The sequence below is a fragment of the Mangifera indica genome, chromosome 16, assembly GCF_011075055.1.
Source record: "Mangifera indica cultivar Alphonso chromosome 16, CATAS_Mindica_2.1, whole genome shotgun sequence".
NCBI lineage: Eukaryota > Viridiplantae > Streptophyta > Magnoliopsida > Sapindales > Anacardiaceae > Mangifera > Mangifera indica.
This window is the reverse complement of record NC_058152.1, coordinates 13,449,276-13,468,315: the sequence shown is the minus strand read 5'-3', so window position 1 is coordinate 13,468,315 and position 19,040 is coordinate 13,449,276. Positions and strand designations below refer to the sequence as shown.

The window sequence follows — 19,040 nt, the reverse complement described above, 5'->3', positions numbered from 1 at the left end:
AATGCCAAGATTTAAAAAAATCTTAGAGCTAAACTATTAGCCTGACCACTCAGACTAACCGATTATGTAAGTTATTGAGTGGAATAAATGATAAAATTCTCAACCATACATATTTTTCAAATTGTAAAGCTCCTAGGATTCAAATTAAAACAAATCATTATCTGACACTAAAGGTGTTAAAAATTATCTGATAACTAAACTAAACAATTTCTGAGCCAAAAACCAAACCAAAAAATAGGTTATTTAAAATATTAGTTTAAACATTAATTTAAAAACATTTTTAAAAACCAATTTTTTGATTCGATAATCAGATTATCTAATTTTCCAAATCGGTTAATCAAACTAAACAGATTTTTAAAAAGTTAAATAAAAAATAATAAAATATTAAATAATAGTGAATATTTTCAAAAAAATTGAAAAAAATAATAAAACATGATAATTTTTTAAAATTCAATTCACAAACTAATCAACCAAAAATTCAATTTAATTAATTGATATTTTTGATTCGATTCACAATCAATTGATCTTTAAATCGGATTGGTTTCAATTCAATTTAAAAAATTGACAAAACAGTTTAGTTAACCAATTTCGAACACCCCTACTCGTTATAGAAATAATTGGGGTAAGAAAAAGAATTCTATGGATTGCCTCTATTTTTTATTCAAGATGGCATCAAAATTAATAATCAAAAAATTCTTACAACCAAGTGGGCAAACAAAACTGAATAGCCCCTTGAATGTGAGTAATAAAATAACTATACATTAAAAGATTTCTTAATTATACTACAGGTACTTATGATGCTTCTAAGATAATGAATGTAACTTGAATTTCAAATTTTCTATGATGATATAATTTGCATTCAGCGGCTTCTCCTTCACCCCCGCTGCTTATTCATTTAACGAGTACACGAGTCGTTTGAATGCTACTGATGTATTGGGTGAGACATGCAATTATGATGTTGCACATATGATCGAGGTTACCGTTCATTTAAACGGTGAAGACAATTTTGAATGCAAGTGAGTTCAAGAGCTCATACCATCTCTTTATATGATGAAAACAAACCGTCAGCTGAAGATGCTGAGTAAATTCATTGCTCAATTGTGTGAAGTTCCCAGTTACCCTCGCCATCAATAAGCCGTAATTCCATTGAGTGGAATGGTATTAGAGCAGGACGCTGAGATTGTAAAAAAGAGAAGTATAAGACACATTTACTATGCTGAAAAATGAAACAGAACCTTGAAAGCTGAAATACTTTGTTCGATGTGCAAATCACATTGAAACGTTCTATAGTCGAAAGAAATGCATCAAATTGTTGATTCGAACATCGATCATTTGGGAATTTTGGTTGTATTAAAATTCACTACTTACTTGTGAGGAGGTAACAAATGTAATTCCCATATCCTTCGCAATCCTATAAAGTTGTTCCTCAACATCAACACTGGTAGCACTGCCAATAAGATTTAAACACATAACCAAGCTACTGTAAGATAACTGTTAAGTAAACTGTTCCAGAAAAAAGAGAAGGGTTTTGTTTCATACTTGGTGCACTCATCTAGGATTCCAAATTTAGGCCGGTGAAAGAATAAGCGTGCCTTGTAGGAAGAAAAAGAATCATGTTAAACAGTGAAAAATTCACCAGTTGCATTCTAATATAAAGTAGAAAGGCCTGTAAGGTGCTAGTGATCGCTTACCATGCCTAATCTCTGCTGTTCTCCGAGAGAAAGAGTGTCCTCCCAATTGAGATCAGCATCCCAACCAATTTCAGCCCTATCCAAGAGGTAGCTTAATCGAACATTCTCCATAATGCGTTTTAAGTATGCATCCAAAATATTAGTACTGTCGACTATTTTTTCACCTGAGATTCAGCATGACTGTAATCAGTGGGAAAAATTAAAAAAACAAAGAAAGAGAAGTCCAACAAACTACTTCAGGAAAGCGCAACAGCACAATGTTGGCAGCCATGTATATAAAACTATAAAGTTGATGAGAAACAGTCCGCGAAACACCCTAATGCATAGAAGACACGGGCTATCCCTGATTAAATGGTTGCAAAAAAAATACAGCGGTTTGTGAAAGGGATTTGAAATATGTCCAGAAATGAAGCCACAACACAAAATTTCAGCGCTTGTACTCCAGGTTCTTGGGACTAAATTTAAAATGACCAATAAAAATCACAAAAGCCTGATAAAAAGAACTTGAAATTGTGAAAGGTAACCAATCATGAAAGCACCACAGCTATGACAATGGAAACTAAAATGAATAACAGGACAATACAATTTATTCACATAACTTACCTTTTCCATGCAACTTTAATGCCCTCGTCTCTGCTTCCTCACGAGAAAGAGGATAAATAATTTGATCCCTCAAGGTTCCTAAGCATGTATATGGCCTTTGTGGAACGTAGAAGATTCCACAGCCTGATCCGGTCTCTTCAATAATATGCTGCGATGGTTTTGCAACACTTCCACTGACAACAGGCCAAAGACCTCTCAGGACTCTGAAAACAGAACTTTTCCCACTTCCATTTGGACCTGAAAGTTACACACATGTTAAGTGTAAACTTGAATACAAAGATTAAGAAAATGTCAAGGAAAAGAAAACTATTCACTCACCAGTAACAAGCAGGCTCTTCCCTGGGGCTATGTCATATGTCAGCCTCCTGGCCAACATTTTCTGTGCTGGGGTAATAATATCAAGCTCAGAAAAAGAAATTGCATCTTCAGAATAACGATTATGTTGCGAATGACCATTGGTCCCATCAACCCCTGGACAGCCACCAGCTTTATTAGCATGCTGTGTGATTTTTCAAAAACTCAAACGTATAGAAATCAATCAAAGCAGAAAACTTTTCCAGCCGGCTAGTTGCCTATCAACAAGGTGACTGTTACTTATAGAAGGATTCAGAAAGATAAGAATAGTACAAGATAGTAATTGATGACTGAAAGTCAAGCATCAATTCACAAACTGAAGAATCGACAAAATATTTATGAGAGAATAGATACCAGACTGAGCAGCATCGAGAAGCTCTTCAAGCTCAAATATTCGGTTGATTCCGCCTGACAGCTCAAGGAATTTTCTATGGAGTTCAAGAATATCACCAAAGGCCGAAAAGCTTTGAGACACAACAGAAGCTAGGAACCGCAATGCATGTGCCAGCTCACCTGAGAATATTGAAATGAGATGTTAAAGAGACAGAAAACTAATAATACTGAAGCTCACATGAACTTTTAATAATAATCTCACCTTGAGTGGAAGTCAGGGCTCGATCTCCCTTGTGTTCTAAAGCATATAACAAGCTCAACCCCCAAGTCACGTTATTAGGAAGTTGCTTAGTGACAAAATCATCAAGTATACCATACAGCCATTTCTTCTTTAAAAGTAACAGAGAGTGATCAAGAAGCTCCCTAAATCTTGAGTCAATCATCTGCCATTAAAAGTAATATACAGCTCAAGATGGACAAAAAGTTACAACATAGCAGAAATTTAATCTAGTAATACATTAAGCTGAAATTTGGAAAAGAGAGAGAGGAGAGACAACCATAATGAACAATGATTCACATGCGAAACACTAGAGACAGCTTTCACTTGAACCATAAAGTAACATTATCATATATGAAAAAATTTCACAATTTGTCTGCATGTAAACCAAGACTCTTTACAACTTTGTTAATCAACTCATAATTGGGGTAATTTCAATCTCAATTATTTTAGTCTACTTGTCCACTGGATAACTTCCAGATCCAAACAACCACTTATATCAAAATGCAATGATCATGCTTATGTCCAAATATCAAAGCCCAAAAACATCAAGCAGTTAATATAACTAACTGGCATCCAAATACTATAGACACACACATGGAAAGCATAAAGTAGCTTACAGCTTTTTCTCGAGAACCACCTCCAAAGAAAGCAATGGATTCAGCATGAGTACGTAATCTTTCATGCATGAACCTAATTAATATAAAAAACCAAAAAATTAACTTGATATTTATAACAATAAACAAAATTAAATCCGTACACAAATTTATACTCAAACATCTATGTATATGTGCAAAGTGTGTGCACACATGCATGTAAAACTCAGCACAAGAAAATTAAAAAGCTGAAACAAAAATAAAATTACCTAAAGGTTCCTTCAAGTTGTTGTTCCCGACTTGTCAAGTCACCAAAGTCAGGAGTAATAGTCCTCAGAAAACCCAAACCAAGTAACATATACACATACAGTATGGCAACTCCCCTCTGACCTGTCAAAAGCTTCATTCTCCAAGTAAACCTTTAAAATTGCAACAATTATCTGGATTATTATTAATTAAAACTTTTAGATTGCTACCAAAAGACAATCAAACAAAATTGATACAAGTACTCACCACAGAATGTCGACAGATGGCTTGACCATACCAGTCACCAAACCTGCCAGATCTGAGGTTAACTTTTCCAGATCCTGAGTTATTCGCTGATCTGCATCAATGCTTTTGCTTGACATGTTGAAAACCTAAAATATGCATTTAACACAAAATTTAGAAATTGCTCAAATATTGAGTCAGTACTGACAGAGAAAGTGGAAAAGAGAAAGCTTCACATCACTACCAGTCCATTATCAAATTAGTTGGAAAATTTTGAGCGTTTAATATGCCTAAGAGTAAAGGTAATTATAGAAATAATTAATCAGTACTGTGCAGTGTGCACTGCCCCCCCGAGTATAAAAATGGACTTCATCAGCTTCTTATTACCTTGTAAAATGCATTATTTCTTAAGTAGTTCTTTAGTAAGTGTTGCGTCAAACGAATTCGCCATCCAAGGGCCAACCTGGCAGTCAAGTGCCTGCAAAACAAAATGTAATTCAAATGAAGTTCTTCCCACAGAATATCCGGCTTATGAGACCATAAACAGTCCATAATGGTGATAATAATGTTTGATGTGAATACAATTCTTTTCGCCTGCTCAGCCAATAAACAGTAGATGCACAAAATATAACAGCAAGAACTTCACAAAGGAACCATATGTAACCAATGAGAACTTATTCTCTTAGCATATTCACAAAATTCCACTAAGGAAATCAATCATGAGTAGCACTAAAAACATGCAAAGAGATGGTGATTACCAGCCATCGGTGAGCTACAAGAAAAAGCATGATACAAATATGAATACCAATGATCAGATTACTGGGCTTAATAATTTTTACAAATTCCAAATTTTTGTCAGTTCCACTAGTCTCAAAATCTTATCAACAACTTCGTTCAAAAAGTAATTTATGTCGTAGACTTCTAGAAAAGATATAACACCCCTCGTGTTCATGTTACATTCAACACTCCAGCAATGTACATTATCTATCAAAACCTTTCCTAATTAGGGGTGCTTTTAATAGTTCCCTAAAATATTACCACAAATACAAACTAATAAATATCAATTACTTGGATAGAAAAATATTTGAGTTTCAAAACAAAGTTAAATTTAACATAAAACCAAGGAATACCTTAGTGAAGGTGCAATGAAAGAAGAAGCAGCACTTTGAAGAATGCTTACACCAATTAAACGAACAAAGGAGGCCTTATCCTGCTCCAGAACATACTTCACAGTGGTTCCTGTGAGCATTAACGCATTCCATTAACAGAAATGTGGCCTCTCAGATTATCAAAAGCATATAGAATAAAACTAACTGTTGTCAATACCATTCAATGAGGCAATCCTGTCAGAAACCCATGTTCTTGAGAGAACAAGAAATGCAACTGCAAGTAGTTGTGCTCCCTGTTTGTCAAATACTGTGGGTACCTGAAAAGCAAGCAGCAAAGAGATCCATAGAAGATCTAAGAGAAGAGAACTTGTAGTCAGGGATAAAAACAAATTAGCATACTATTGGATGACAATAAGTTCATTGTGGGCCATCTAGTAGCTTATGGACAAACAAAAATGTGTGGACAGGCCCTATATAAATACGACGCACTCAAGCAACACTATAACATTTAGACACCGTATAACAGAAACAACAAAAATAAATTCTTTTGAAGATCAAACTAAAAGTTGATAAATTGATTTCATAGCACTAAAAGCACATTTCACACAGCAAAATAAGCCACAAACATATAAAGTTTGTGCATATACTGAGAATGCACTATCATCGATAATGTAGAGTCAAATCAAGTGTTTGAAGGACAAGGTGCTGAGAGGATATGTTCAGTTTTATCCAATCTCTTCTACTGGAAACAAAAAGACTAACAGAAGAATTAGTAGAATGCATTATCAAACTAAGTAAACTCACCAACACTTTGGACATGGCAGCCACTCTCAGTGGCAATCCCCTTGGAGGACTTCGAAGTTGTGGAAAGATGGGCAATGAGACACTGTGATCGACAGAGGGGGATGCTGCTATCACCTCAGATATGTATGACTGCGTCTTTGAATTTGCGAAAGTGGAGTCCTACATAAAATGCAATACACAATGTTGGCACTACTATGAAATTGATCCAATACAAATCACTCATTAAAAAACAAATATTTTGATTATTTAACACCTTTTTAGCCATTACAAATGCTCGTTCGACAGCCATAGCATCACTTTGGCGGTCTGTCTCAGAAGATTTGCTCATATTGATCACAGATTTGGTTGTTACAGGAGCATCATCCCTGCAGTCCATTCAAATATAGCATGTAAAGGTCTTAAATCCATATAATTAATACACACATATGCAGACCAACATACTTTTATTCCCACCTTCTGTAATGAACACGCCATTCTCCTTCTCCGTCCAATGACAAAACCACATCGTGAAATGCAACTAGTGCTGGACGATGAGATATGGTTATGCATGATGTTCCCATGGCTCGAACTTTAGCACAGAAACGTTCCTCCATATCAGTAGTCACAGCACTTGTGCACTCATCAAGAATTGCAAATTTTGGTTTATGGTAAAACAGTCTTGCCATTCCCAACCTTTGTTGCTCTCCAAGAGATAATTCATCACCCCAGTTAACTTCTTTTTCTGGTGGGTAACGGTCTAGTAGATACTCAAGGTCCACCTAAAAGATTGGACAACCAAATAACCACCAGTACTAAGTCAAAGTATAATTTGATAGTACAAAATTATTGCGATCTTTTACAAGGGAAAGGAGAAAAATGATAAGAAATTCTACATTTTTCAACAATTCCAACATTCCACTATGTGTTAGTGGTTCAATCTCTTGCTCTGCAGTAAGAGGATAGATTAATTGATCACGCAGTGTTCCTACAGCTGTATATGGTCTTTGTGGCACATAGAAAATCTCCTTATTAAGATCAGAACCAACTCCAGGTTTCGCAATATGGCCAGACACCAGTGGCCAAAGTCCCCCTAGAACTCGGAAAAGAGAGCTCTTCCCACTACCATTGGGACCTTCAGTGGAAAATGGTTTATAACAAAATTGTGTCAGATTCACAATTATAGATTATATCCACACAAAAAATAATAACAGAAAAGAAAGAAAACATGTTTTCAACACCCTTTGTCACTGGAACAAACATTCCCTGTAAGCTTCTGTGTCCAATTACAAAGAGAGTAGACATAATCCATGAAAAGGAAAATATCAAGGAACTCCCAAGATGTACCATTGTACTATTTATAAGCTATATTCCTTTTTCTCAATAAAAAAACTAGAAAAGATAGCAAACAAGCTATACACACAAATAGGATTAGCCCAATAAAGAAAAAGACTAAACAAGTACATAATAAGACCGCCCAAAACCCAAGCTACCAAAGACAAAGATGACTGTATCAGCCAGCTAAACCAAAAAAAAAAAACAATTACACCCAAAATGCCTTCCAATTTACATGTCCTTAAAAAATTCAGCAATTCTAACCAACAAAGAAATAATGTCATCCTTGCCTTAAATTGCAAAATCTTTCCAATTAGATGTCCTTAAAAGAATCCTGGAATTCTATCCAAAAAAGAAATAATGTCTTCCTTGTCATTAACTTGCAAAATCTTACTATTTCTCCCCATCCAGTTATAATCTGAATACATGCAGCAAAGTTTCATATTACCACAAATATCAAACTCTGAACAAGTAATAATGCTACACAAAATGAAGAAGCTGCTTATACTTTTCAAGAAAGGAAAACCTGACATTTTATTTTCAAAGTGGGAATTCACTAGCCTGGCAAAGACTACAACACAAAATATCCAAGCAACAAAAGCTACTTCAAAAAGAGGTTTAGGGAAGGAGATAGAAAACAAAATAAAACAGACAGAACGATGCAATGCCTAATTAAGATACTCTGAAGTAAGAAAACGTACCTGTAATCAAAAGATTTGAACCTGGCTCAACCTTTAAAGTTAAATCCTCCACCAAAACGTTGTCAGTTGGTGTAACAACCTAACAAAAAATGCAATATAAGCTACATACCAAATACATAGTGATATTAACATAGAGATATTTCAACATATTTCAGATACCTTTACACCAGAAAACTCAATGTAGTTGGCTTCACTAAAGTAATTCCTGTTTCCATTCGTGTGTGAAGAAGATTTATCATCAATACTTAGCTCTCTTGATACGACCATTAGCTCATGAATCCGTTCAGCATAACCACTGAAAAAAAACTTGTTAGAACAAACCAAAAAGAGAAAATAGCAAAGAAAATAAATGCATAACACTTGCTCAATGGTCAACCACTCATATCCTCTCTTTCTCCATTTAAATCTCATTTGAGAAAATAGCCTACTTCGAATATATATGCTCAACATGGTGATAAAAATATACAGACTTTTAGAAGAAATTCTTAAGGAAAAGAGCTTGGTAGAGAGAAAAAGTAAACAGAGATATTCCAACAAAATCTGAGAAACATTTATGACGAATTCGCTATTTTAAGGAGGTTTTTTTATATCAACCAAATTCATCATTCTTTTTCCCTTTTAAGAGAGATCAAGAGTTGCAATTTCATCTCCTAGTGAAAACATAAGTAATGGATCGACAAATACCTGAGACGATTAAGCTTTCTTGAACTTGAGGAAAGAGTTCCCAGAGATTGAAACAGTGAGATTATGACGCTAGTATGGTATCTTAAATTGCTTAACATTTCTGCTCGTCCTAAAGTTGAAGACTCAGGTCTAAGATGTCCAGAGAAAAAGGGCTCAATAATCAAAACAACAGCAACTGTAGCACCAAGATACTTCAACATGAAGTCCTGAATCATGCCAAACCACCAATGTTCATGAAGGACAGTGCAAACATGCCTAGTGAGACTCTTAAATTTCTTCTGAATATGTGATTCTTCCCTGCTTTCTCCACCATAAAATGCTATGCTTTCAGCATGGGTCCTTAACCGGGAATGAAGTTGCCGATACTCCCCTCCCAGTTGTTGTTCTTTTGACATTAGTTTCCCAAATGCAGGAGAAAAGTTTCTGATCATGCCCCCTGCAACCAACACATATGCCTAGACAAGAACATGTTAAATGAGAAACCATAAACTACAGCAGTTGCATATTAAGCAACAAAATGTCTACAGCCATTAAGTTGTTCCAAGAAAGGAGAAAGCACAATAACTTCTACAAATATGAAAGACTTAACAGAGACTTACCAGTATCCAAAGAAAATATTTTGGGCTGGCATAAGAACAAAGCCGCCACGTATAAAGCAGCCCATCTGTAACTGCAATTAAATCATCTTGTACAAGTTCACTCAACTCGGAGCAAAACTTTGGAACATCACTTGCAATACGTTGTTCAGGATTAGTAATCCGGCCATCAACATGTGAGATTTTGTAATATGCCATGTTCTGAAACAGAAAGAACATGATAATGAACAACAGAGAGAAGGTATTCAGACTAGACAGAATCATCCAAAAACCAGTCATAGCAACCATAATTACCTCAAAATAACGTGAATGGATGAGCTTTGTCAATATTTTTCTAAACCGCAAACTTAAGGTCCCAGTAATAAACTTTGAAGTAGAATGCATTGTTGACATAAGGAAACACAGCAAAATATTTTCAGATATCAATCGGAAAAATAATGGCACACGTCGAAGAAAAGCAGCCCGAAATAAAAATCCTTGCACTTTAGCTAATCTGTTGCTCAAAGCAGTTCTTAACACCTGCAAAAAGCATAAAGTAGATATTTCACTTGAAGAGTACAAAAGCACTTCTGTTCTCCAAGTCTCATTCACTATATAAACATTTTCTTTTTCTTTGGTTAACTTCCTCTAGGTAATTAATTAGATTCAGTCATGAGTGGATTTTATGAAAACCACTTCATATTAGAATATGATTCAGTCTATAAATATGTCTCCACACTTGTAAAATTACAAGAGTTCATTAATATAATATTAAGTTATTTGGTCTGTTATTGAAACTTTGCCTAGTATTTTTTCTCTTCTTTCCTTCTATGTCACCTTTTTTCCCTGGTTCTCTTCCACTCCTTTTTGTGCAGAAACATAAAATTCAAGTAAGAATTCAGAAGTACTAGAGAGCTTTCCAAATGACGTTCATTTTCCTTATCAATTACAACCCTCTAGATAACACACATTCCACATTATTCGTTATTTCAATAAATAACTAAAAGGCATACAAAATGTGCAAATTTTCTAGCTAAATATAAAAGAAAATTTACCAAAAAATGCACTGTAATAAACAGTAATTACCCCAAAATCTTACCACTATGCCCACTAATGCCAAAAGATCCCTAGCACCCATTTGTCCCATCTCAGATAGTAGAATTGCTGCTAGAACCTTTAGTGATTTTGATCCTCCTGTCTTTTGCTTACTTTGCTTCTTGCTGCTACTATCCTTATCCCCCTTGCCTGGTTTTTCTTGATTATCTCCAACCCCATTGTAATGGCCAAAAGAATCAGGTTTTCTGTGGCTAAACCGTGACTGCAGATATGTAGCAGTTCCACCTGCAACTAAGATACCACTGGCTAGCAACAGAACTTTCCTGCAAATAACACAGGTCCACTTGTGAAAGAGATGGGCAAAAGTTGTGTTCACAAAACAAATGTCTTAATAACATTATTTCAGATCAAATGTTCTCATGTTGACAAATAAATATGCTCTTAGTGTTGGAATCAGGTCCACTTTAGTAAAACTTTTCACATATCATATTAATATGCAGCCTTATAATACTGGGTTATTCATGATGTAGGCATCTTGATAAAAATGATGATCCTGAAAAGGCAAAAAAATTTCATACCTTTTTGAAGATAGAATACTTCGACCATGCTCAGTCAACTGCAACAGTTGAAGAGAAGGCATAGCTGTGAGTGCACTTTCTCCAACCAATAACTACCAATCCCTGTTCTAGCTTCCTCTTTCTTTTAGAATCCAAAATATCTGCCATGCACCAAAATTGCATTCAAAAAGATAACACTCAAAGCTTTAGAGGCAGTGACATAAAACATAAGAAAGATATAGTTATGAGGTGGATGGTGAGGGGAAGAACAGGAGACAGGAGACAGATAGAGACATGTCAAAATACATGAATGTCAATTCTGCCAGTACAACACTACAATCATGAGAATGAGAGCATGATTACTTTTCAAAATAATGTTAACCAAGTTCCCCAACATGGAGAGAGTACATGTTCCTGATAAAATGAAGACTCGGACCAAAAATGTTTTGAATATTTTATTCCTCTTCAAATATATTCCAGGATCATGCATCACATACCTGCAAATTGATTTGTGCCAAAATAGTCGTACAGAATGCCATATCATTGCAAAGTGTAAACTTCATCAACTTGTCTGATCACCAATACTAATAGAAAATTCTCTTTCTATGAATTGAACTGCAGCAAGGGATAACTAAATGGCATCATTTCAATTCTCTAAAATCAATCCTAACTAAATTAAAATTAATGAAGAACGAATTCTGTAGCCCCTTTTCAAACACCAACAATTCCACAAACAGTATGATTCCGGAAACAGTTGCTCTCACTCTTTTCAACTCCATTTTCAAATTCCAACTCCTAGAAAATGTTACAAGAAGCTCCTAAAAACACTAAATCCGTTTTCCTGGCACCTTTTTTCAGCTAATTTTGAAATTGATCACAGATTCACAAACACATAATAAAAATTCAAGCATGAACTCTACAAGCATTCCGCATGTAAAATATGATTTAGCTTCCAAATTATTCATAAAATTCCATAAATATCATAATTCTACTTCAAGTTACAATTTAAATAATCTGAAAGTCAACCGAATAACTAAAAAACGAGCTCAATTGTCCACACCGTTCACGTGCTTCATTCAACGCACAACATATCGACACTCAATCAGCAGCACAAAAAATAAAATTAAAATTAAATAAAACTAAAATCTTCAGCAACTTCATTCTTATTCTCATCCGTACCTCACTCGTCGTCCGTCACGTAAACGTAAGTCCGAAACGACGAATCAGAAACAATGAATCGCAGGTAGAGGAGGAGAGGAGAAACACAGAATCAGATCCAAAACCCTAGAGATTTGTGAGAGTGAAGAGAAGAGATAAGTCACTACACATAGCGCGAGGGCGGTAGAGAGCGAACCGAACAGAATTCCAAAAACAAAGCAGAGAGAAAGGAAGAAAATAAAAGCATGTGGGTAATTTAGCGTCACTGGGCTTGCCTTATTGTTCAGATGAGCATATTATTTATACGACAATGATGTAGCATGGGAATGGATAATTTATTTGACGGATTTTTTTTTTAATTTTTAAATTCATATTACCACATAGATATATTATTGATTAGATATTTCCATTACAATTTTTTTAAATTTATTACGTAATGATACAATGATGGCTATAATATTAGTTTCCACTATTATACTCAAAATAAAATCACTATTTATAAATTTTTATTTAAATAAAAAATTAATTTTTTTAATCATTTAATTTTAAAAACTAATCATTTTTCTTTTAATTTATTTAAACAAACAAAAATTAATTTTTCCCCCCTTAATATTAAAAATTAATTATTTTTCTTCTAACTTAATTTTAAAAAATTAATCTTTCCCCCCCACTTTATACTATTTTTAGGATTTTATATTTTAGAATAGCAAATACCCCCTAAAACTTTGAAAAATTACATTTACACCCTAAAAACTCTATTTCATCTTTCTGATGATCATTCTTCTTAGCGTTTCTCTCTAACAGTATCTCTTCTCTCTCCTTGGTGATTTTTTATACGAAAACTATCGAAAATCATATCAAAATGGTCAGATTTTCACACATATCGTACAAATCTGTACACAAAAATCTAATCATTTTGATCAAATTTTCAGTGGTTTCTGCATCAAGAAACCACCATGGAGGTAAAGGAGATGCTATCAGAGAGGAGCATCAGGAAGAACGGTCATCAATCATTCTAAAATATAAAACCCTAAAAATCATATATAATAGAAGTGAAAGATTAATTTTTTAAAATTAAGTTACGAAGAAATAATTATTTTTTAAAACTAAGGAAAAAAATAATTTTTCTTTGTTTAAATAAAAATCTTTAAATGATAATTTTACCTCTAACTGTAATAACCAAAACTAATGAATAGATGAATATTTAAGTTTTCAAAATTTTAAATTTTTTTTCGGCTTTTTTTTTTTTTATGACTCACTAACCTTTTTTAGAATTTGGTTTTATTTGGATTTACTTTTAAATTCATATTACTGTATGAATCTAATAATATTATTGATTATATTTTTTCTTGAGGGAATTACGTTTTTCTACCCCTAAAAGTTTGGTTCAAAAATATTTTTCACATTACATAAATAACATTTTTATTCCTAAATGAATTTTGATTAATAAAAAAATAATAATAATAAGATAAGTAATTTTTTTAACAATAAAACTATCTATACAATATTATACACAAATAATAAAATATCATGATATAATTAATTATAATTTTATCTTTGATTTAAAATTACTCAATTATATGATAATATATTATTATTTATACACAAAATTATATATATTATTTTCTTATATAATATTATTTTTTATTTAAACATACACAAGTCATAAAAAAAATTAGACCAAAAAACAAACACATCATCATCATCATTAAGGTTGGATTCTCAAGCTCGACTCAGTTTACATATAACTAAACTCGAGCTTATCGAGCTCATGAAACCCAAGCTTAAACTCGACTCATGTTTTGTTATTAAAAAAACATTGTTTTAATACATATTAGTCAAAACGACGTTGTTTTGTATGAAAATTTTTAATTAAAAAATTTGACAAGTAACTCAAACTCGACCGAGCTCATATAGCGTTGATTTGTTTCGGGTTCATTTAAACTGACCTCATATAGGGTTAACTTATTTCGGATTTGTTCAAACTGAGCTCGAACAGGCTCGATTTGAATATAGTCTTAATCATCACCCCCATCGATCCTCTTCGATCACCATCATAAGGAAGTTTTAGATAAATGTGAAAAAGAAACCTAAAAGGATAAGATATTTTCGAAAAACAATTAAACACAAAATACATACAAATTAACTTAAAATAAATTAAGGAACACCATTTTAGCACATTACATCAAAATTCATTAAATGTTCCAGCAAAAATCTTTAATGTTCTTTTTATGTGCGTAATAATTTTTATTCTCTGAAATTTTAAATCACCACCGTTGTTTCTTTTTTACTTCATCTTGATCAGGTCAATTGTTATATTATTTTGACGGTGAATTATCAATAGCTGGGGAGACTTCACCCACCTTTAATAGTTAAGTCACCAAAACACTATCGCAACTCCCCTCTTTATCCTGACCAAAACACCATTACCACCGACGCCATCAATCATCACCACCTCACAACTATCACCATAGCACAGCATGAAAAATGAAGCAAGAATGATATGGGTATATTACAGTATGATCGAGGCAAGGCTAGATGGATGAAGTTGATTAGGTCTGACCAAATAACAATCTTGAAAAATATCAATAATTTAAAGAGAAGAGAAATGATAACGAAGATAAAAGAAAAAGTTGAACTAAATAGCGATAGAGGGTGGGGGAAGTTTAATGTGTGGTTAATACGGTAATTTAAGTTTTTGTATTGTGCTAAATAATATTTTCCATTAACAAAAATGTTATTTCTATGATTAAAAAATACAAAAATATTTTTGAGACAATCCTTGGATGCAAGCTCGTCACTCGAACTGAGATTATATTCATTGACTGTCAAAAATTTCCAAATCTGCTCTGCAAAGCCTAAAAAATGGGTCTTTTAAAAGTGTTTTTAGGTCAAACCTTGGATGCAAGCTCGTCATTTGAACCGAGAATATGGTTATTGACTCTACAACATCTCTAAATTTGTTCTACCAAGTTTAAAAAAGGGTATTCCCTTTTACTGGAAATGGGCATCCCTAAACAAAAGTCTCTAATTTTCTATAAGGCTCATTGATTGTTTTGAACTTCAATAGATATATCATGTATCTTTGTCTTCCTGTACTTAGAATGAGTTATCCCTAACTTGCTAGATTTGTCCAACTTTGGCCAACGACCTGAAAAATTGTCTTGTTCTTTGTGGAACAATTTGAGGATTGACATGAGGAATATACGTTCTGAACTTGGACTTCAAGTTTCTTCAAAATGTGCAGACACTTGAATGACCTCCTTGAACAAACTAGTTCTTGATTTTGCTGGAGCTGGAACAGTAGTTTGTCAAATGGAACTAGAGTTTTTCCTACAGTCTTCACTTTTTCAAGTTTCTTCATTTTGACAAAATATTGAACAACTTATTTGGACAGTCTGTTATTAATTTGAAATTTTCATGGAACAAATGTTTTTGAACTTGAACGAGCTTTCCATCCTCAATCTTCAAATTTGCTCGAATTCAGGCAAAATTGAGAACAGCCAAAGGAACAAGATCTATCTTTGTTTGAACCAGCAACCTAGAAGTGGAACAGGCGTTCCAATCACTTTTCTTGCATTTTTAAACTTAACATATTTTTGGTCATGACACAAGTCACATCTTAATTAATATTAGTCTAATTTATAATCATTTTTGCTTAGTTTGTCTCATCAAAACACGCAAATTTCAGAGCCTTTTTTTTTTTAATATGACAAAACAAGTAAATGCAATCCTAAGTGAACATACATAGCATATTTCTCTCCCTAAACAAGACAATTCAACACAAACTTCATAATTCCCTTTCTCTTTTTCCTTTTTTTTTTAAATGTTTAAAAAACAAGTTTAAATATAAGGGTTGCTTCCCTTCTGTTTTTGTCAAAAACAGTTTATGCATAAATTAATGTGAACTCCCTCTTACACTATTAAATCAATTCACATATAAATCAACCAAATAAGTTCGATACATATTCTCCTTTCTTTGTCAAAACAAGTGCATTCAACACAATCATTCACTTCAACACAAATTCAATTCATGTTCCCACCTTTTTACTCTATTTCTACTTCTTATGTCAAGCTCAGCCGATTAATATGCATGACAAAAAGAAGTGCAAATTCACAAAACATTATCAAAACCAAACAATTGACTCATTTCATGACATGAACTTTCATTTTGTATGCAACAACCAAAAAAAAAAAACTGACAGATACGTAAAAGACGCTAAACTCTACGAATCTGTTTAAGGGCCTTGAGGTGAAGTGAAGGAAAACTCTTGCATTTGTTAAAGTTGAGTGGAGAGGTCAGCTAAATGATCGTTGATGCTCTGGAATCGAGCGTCAAAACTATCAATTCTAACAGTCAAATGATCCTCAAGATGTTGGAATCTAGCATTGAATCGATTTTCCATTAATCCAAGATAGTTGAGGATTTTTTGTGTTTCTGTCAGTGAGTCTTCCTCAACTTGTGATGGACCAGCTTCGTATCTCCCTCTTTTTCCTTGTCCTATGTTAGAGTCAAGGACATTTGGTGGCCTTGAGTCTACTGATCTAGCCAGCACACCATCCGTAGGAACCATCATCCAATTTCCTTGTTTGTCCTTCTTGATCATCCCCATTCAATGCAAGGAGATGTCATTCAACAAATTTTGGTCACTAAACTTTACTCTCCCTGATTCATCAATTTTATCAATGTCTAATTTCAATTGTTGACATATGAATGTGACAAACATACCTAGGGATATCTCCCCTTTCTCATGTTGAATTTCGCCAAATTTTCTAATTAAAAGGGTGGCTGAGTTTACTTGTTTTCCAGTTAAAGCAGCCTCCATCAAAATTAAATCCTTTACTGAAACATGGCCATTGATTTGTTTTCTTGCATTTAAAGAGTAAGTAATAAACCCATGGAGAATTCTCATCACGGGGTCTGCTAATTTGGTGGACTTTGCAGTATGGGAATCATACTTCCCGCCTATAACTGACATATTTATCCAAGCAACCTGAGAGTCCCAATTCCTAGGTACATTACACACTCCCTCGTAATCACAATCTAACCATTTAGCTAATTGTTGGGGTGTTACAATATGTTCCTCATTTTTAAATCTAAAGAACATGGTATTTTGGGGAAATGTATCACTACCATCCTCTTTAATTTCTAAACTGCTAAAGAATTCGTAAATTAAATGACTAAAACGATCAAGCTTAATGCTAGCTATTCTATCCCATCTCAACTTACTTACCCAAGCAAAGATTGTATCTATTAAACCTAAACTTTCCAAAATAGCAAAATCAAAAGTTTTTCCGAGAAAAATACCTCTCTTTTCCATCTTTTCAAACTCTTCATATGTTCATTATCTTTAAATAAAACTCCATTCGGTCCTTTAAGATGATTTTCGCGAGCGCGTTGGGCAATGTTTTTTGTTCTAAGCATTATGAACGAGATTGGAAGGAATTTTGAGAGGGAAACTAATTTTTGAGAGATAAGTGTGGTTGGAACAGCTTGAATAAATGAGGTCGTTCCAATTTAAATATTTTCAAGGGAACGGGCGTTCCAATAACTCTAAAGAGCTCAATTTCCTGCACCGCTCACATGCTTCATTCAAAGCTCAAACACATCGACACTCAATCAGCACAACAAATAAAATTAAAATTATAAATAAAACTAAAATTTTCAGCAACTTCATTCTCATTCTTATCCGTACCTCACTCATCGTCCGTCAACTGATCGTAAGCCCGAAACGGCACATCAGAGGCAATGAATCGCAGGCGCAGGAGGAGAGGAGAAACACAGAATCAGATCCAAAAACCTCAGAGATTTGTGACAGCTAAGAGAAGATACTGTACATCGCGCGAAAACTACGAACCAAGCAGCATTCCGCGAACATATGAGAGAGAAAGAGAGGAAAGAAATGAATGTAGCTAACGTCGCTTTAGTAATAGTATCGCTTGCAAAATTTGATGCGAGGACCAAAGGAAATCGTAGATGTAGAATAGTGAAGGGGGCAAGTTGGGCAGGGCACGGCCCTAAAAATCGCGCAAATCGGTGCGTGACGTTCATGCATGCGTGAGGAAAAGGACATCCGTAGAAATGTGAACTCACAAGCGTTGCGTTTGCAATTGCGTCGAAGGTTCCAACAATTGGGACTCCTATCCGTAATCCTAACAACCCTAAATTAATGTCTACAATTTATACCATTATTTCGATAATATTTTATAAAATAAATAAATAAAGATATTTTTAAATTATAAATAAAATAATATACCTCTATTTAATTAAATTTTATTTTATTTTTTATTAAAAATCATTTAATTATATATCTATATGTTATATTTGACATTCAAATTGATAATTATTATAAATACATACACAATTTTATTAAATATTTAATTATACAATAGTCTACGATCTATAAAAATTTTGCTCGAGGCTCATCCTCAAATAAACGCCAAATGTATTGAACGACCAAACAATTTTATATCCAACACTTTGTGAGAAAAGAGAAAAACTTATCTAAATAGAGACAACAATTATGCTCTTACCAAAAGATGAATCAATCAGAAATCGTCTATAAATATTCTCGGAAAAATATCTCCACCTTCCCAACTCGGATGTGAACAATATGCAATATTCATTTTTTTTTTCATTTTAATTGAATTAGAAATATATATATTATATTCCCAACAAGATAAATGAAATCCTAATGTTTCCAAGTTTAAATGTATTTTTCCTTTTGAGATTCTGATAAAT

At 33.6% G+C, this 19,040-nt stretch overlaps 1 protein-coding gene across 4 annotated transcripts; it reads right to left on the bottom strand.

The window, feature by feature from the left end:
- Window positions 1–623: 623 nt before the first annotated feature.
- LOC123199047 (ABC transporter D family member 1-like) lies at window positions 624–18,253 on the bottom strand. 4 transcript variants are annotated; one of them, XM_044613849.1, is made up of 27 exons: window positions 17,995–18,252; window positions 11,638–11,755; window positions 11,162–11,301; window positions 10,627–10,906; window positions 9,843–10,067; window positions 9,552–9,749; window positions 8,953–9,407; window positions 8,428–8,563; window positions 8,269–8,347; window positions 7,129–7,367; window positions 6,710–7,014; window positions 6,510–6,621; window positions 6,257–6,415; window positions 5,670–5,769; window positions 5,474–5,582; window positions 4,731–4,821; window positions 4,368–4,492; window positions 4,124–4,273; window positions 3,879–3,951; window positions 3,244–3,424; window positions 3,003–3,161; window positions 2,613–2,765; window positions 2,295–2,531; window positions 1,692–1,855; window positions 1,540–1,592; window positions 1,369–1,447; window positions 624–1,174 (listed from the first exon to the last, which is right to left on the bottom strand). In XM_044613849.1, exons 3-27 carry the CDS (start codon window positions 11,221–11,223, stop codon window positions 1,088–1,090), a joined length of 4,011 nt encoding a protein of 1,336 aa, XP_044469784.1. In that variant the 5' UTR covers window positions 11,224–11,301; window positions 11,638–11,755; window positions 17,995–18,252; the 3' UTR covers window positions 624–1,087. The 4 variants fall into 4 exon arrangements, with proteins under 4 accessions (XP_044469784.1, XP_044469783.1, XP_044469786.1 ...); XM_044613848.1 differs by lacking the exon at window positions 17,995–18,252 and adding an exon at window positions 12,320–12,578; XM_044613851.1 differs by lacking the exon at window positions 11,638–11,755 and having other exon boundaries at window positions 17,995–18,253.
- Window positions 18,254–19,040: the final 787 nt, after the last annotated feature.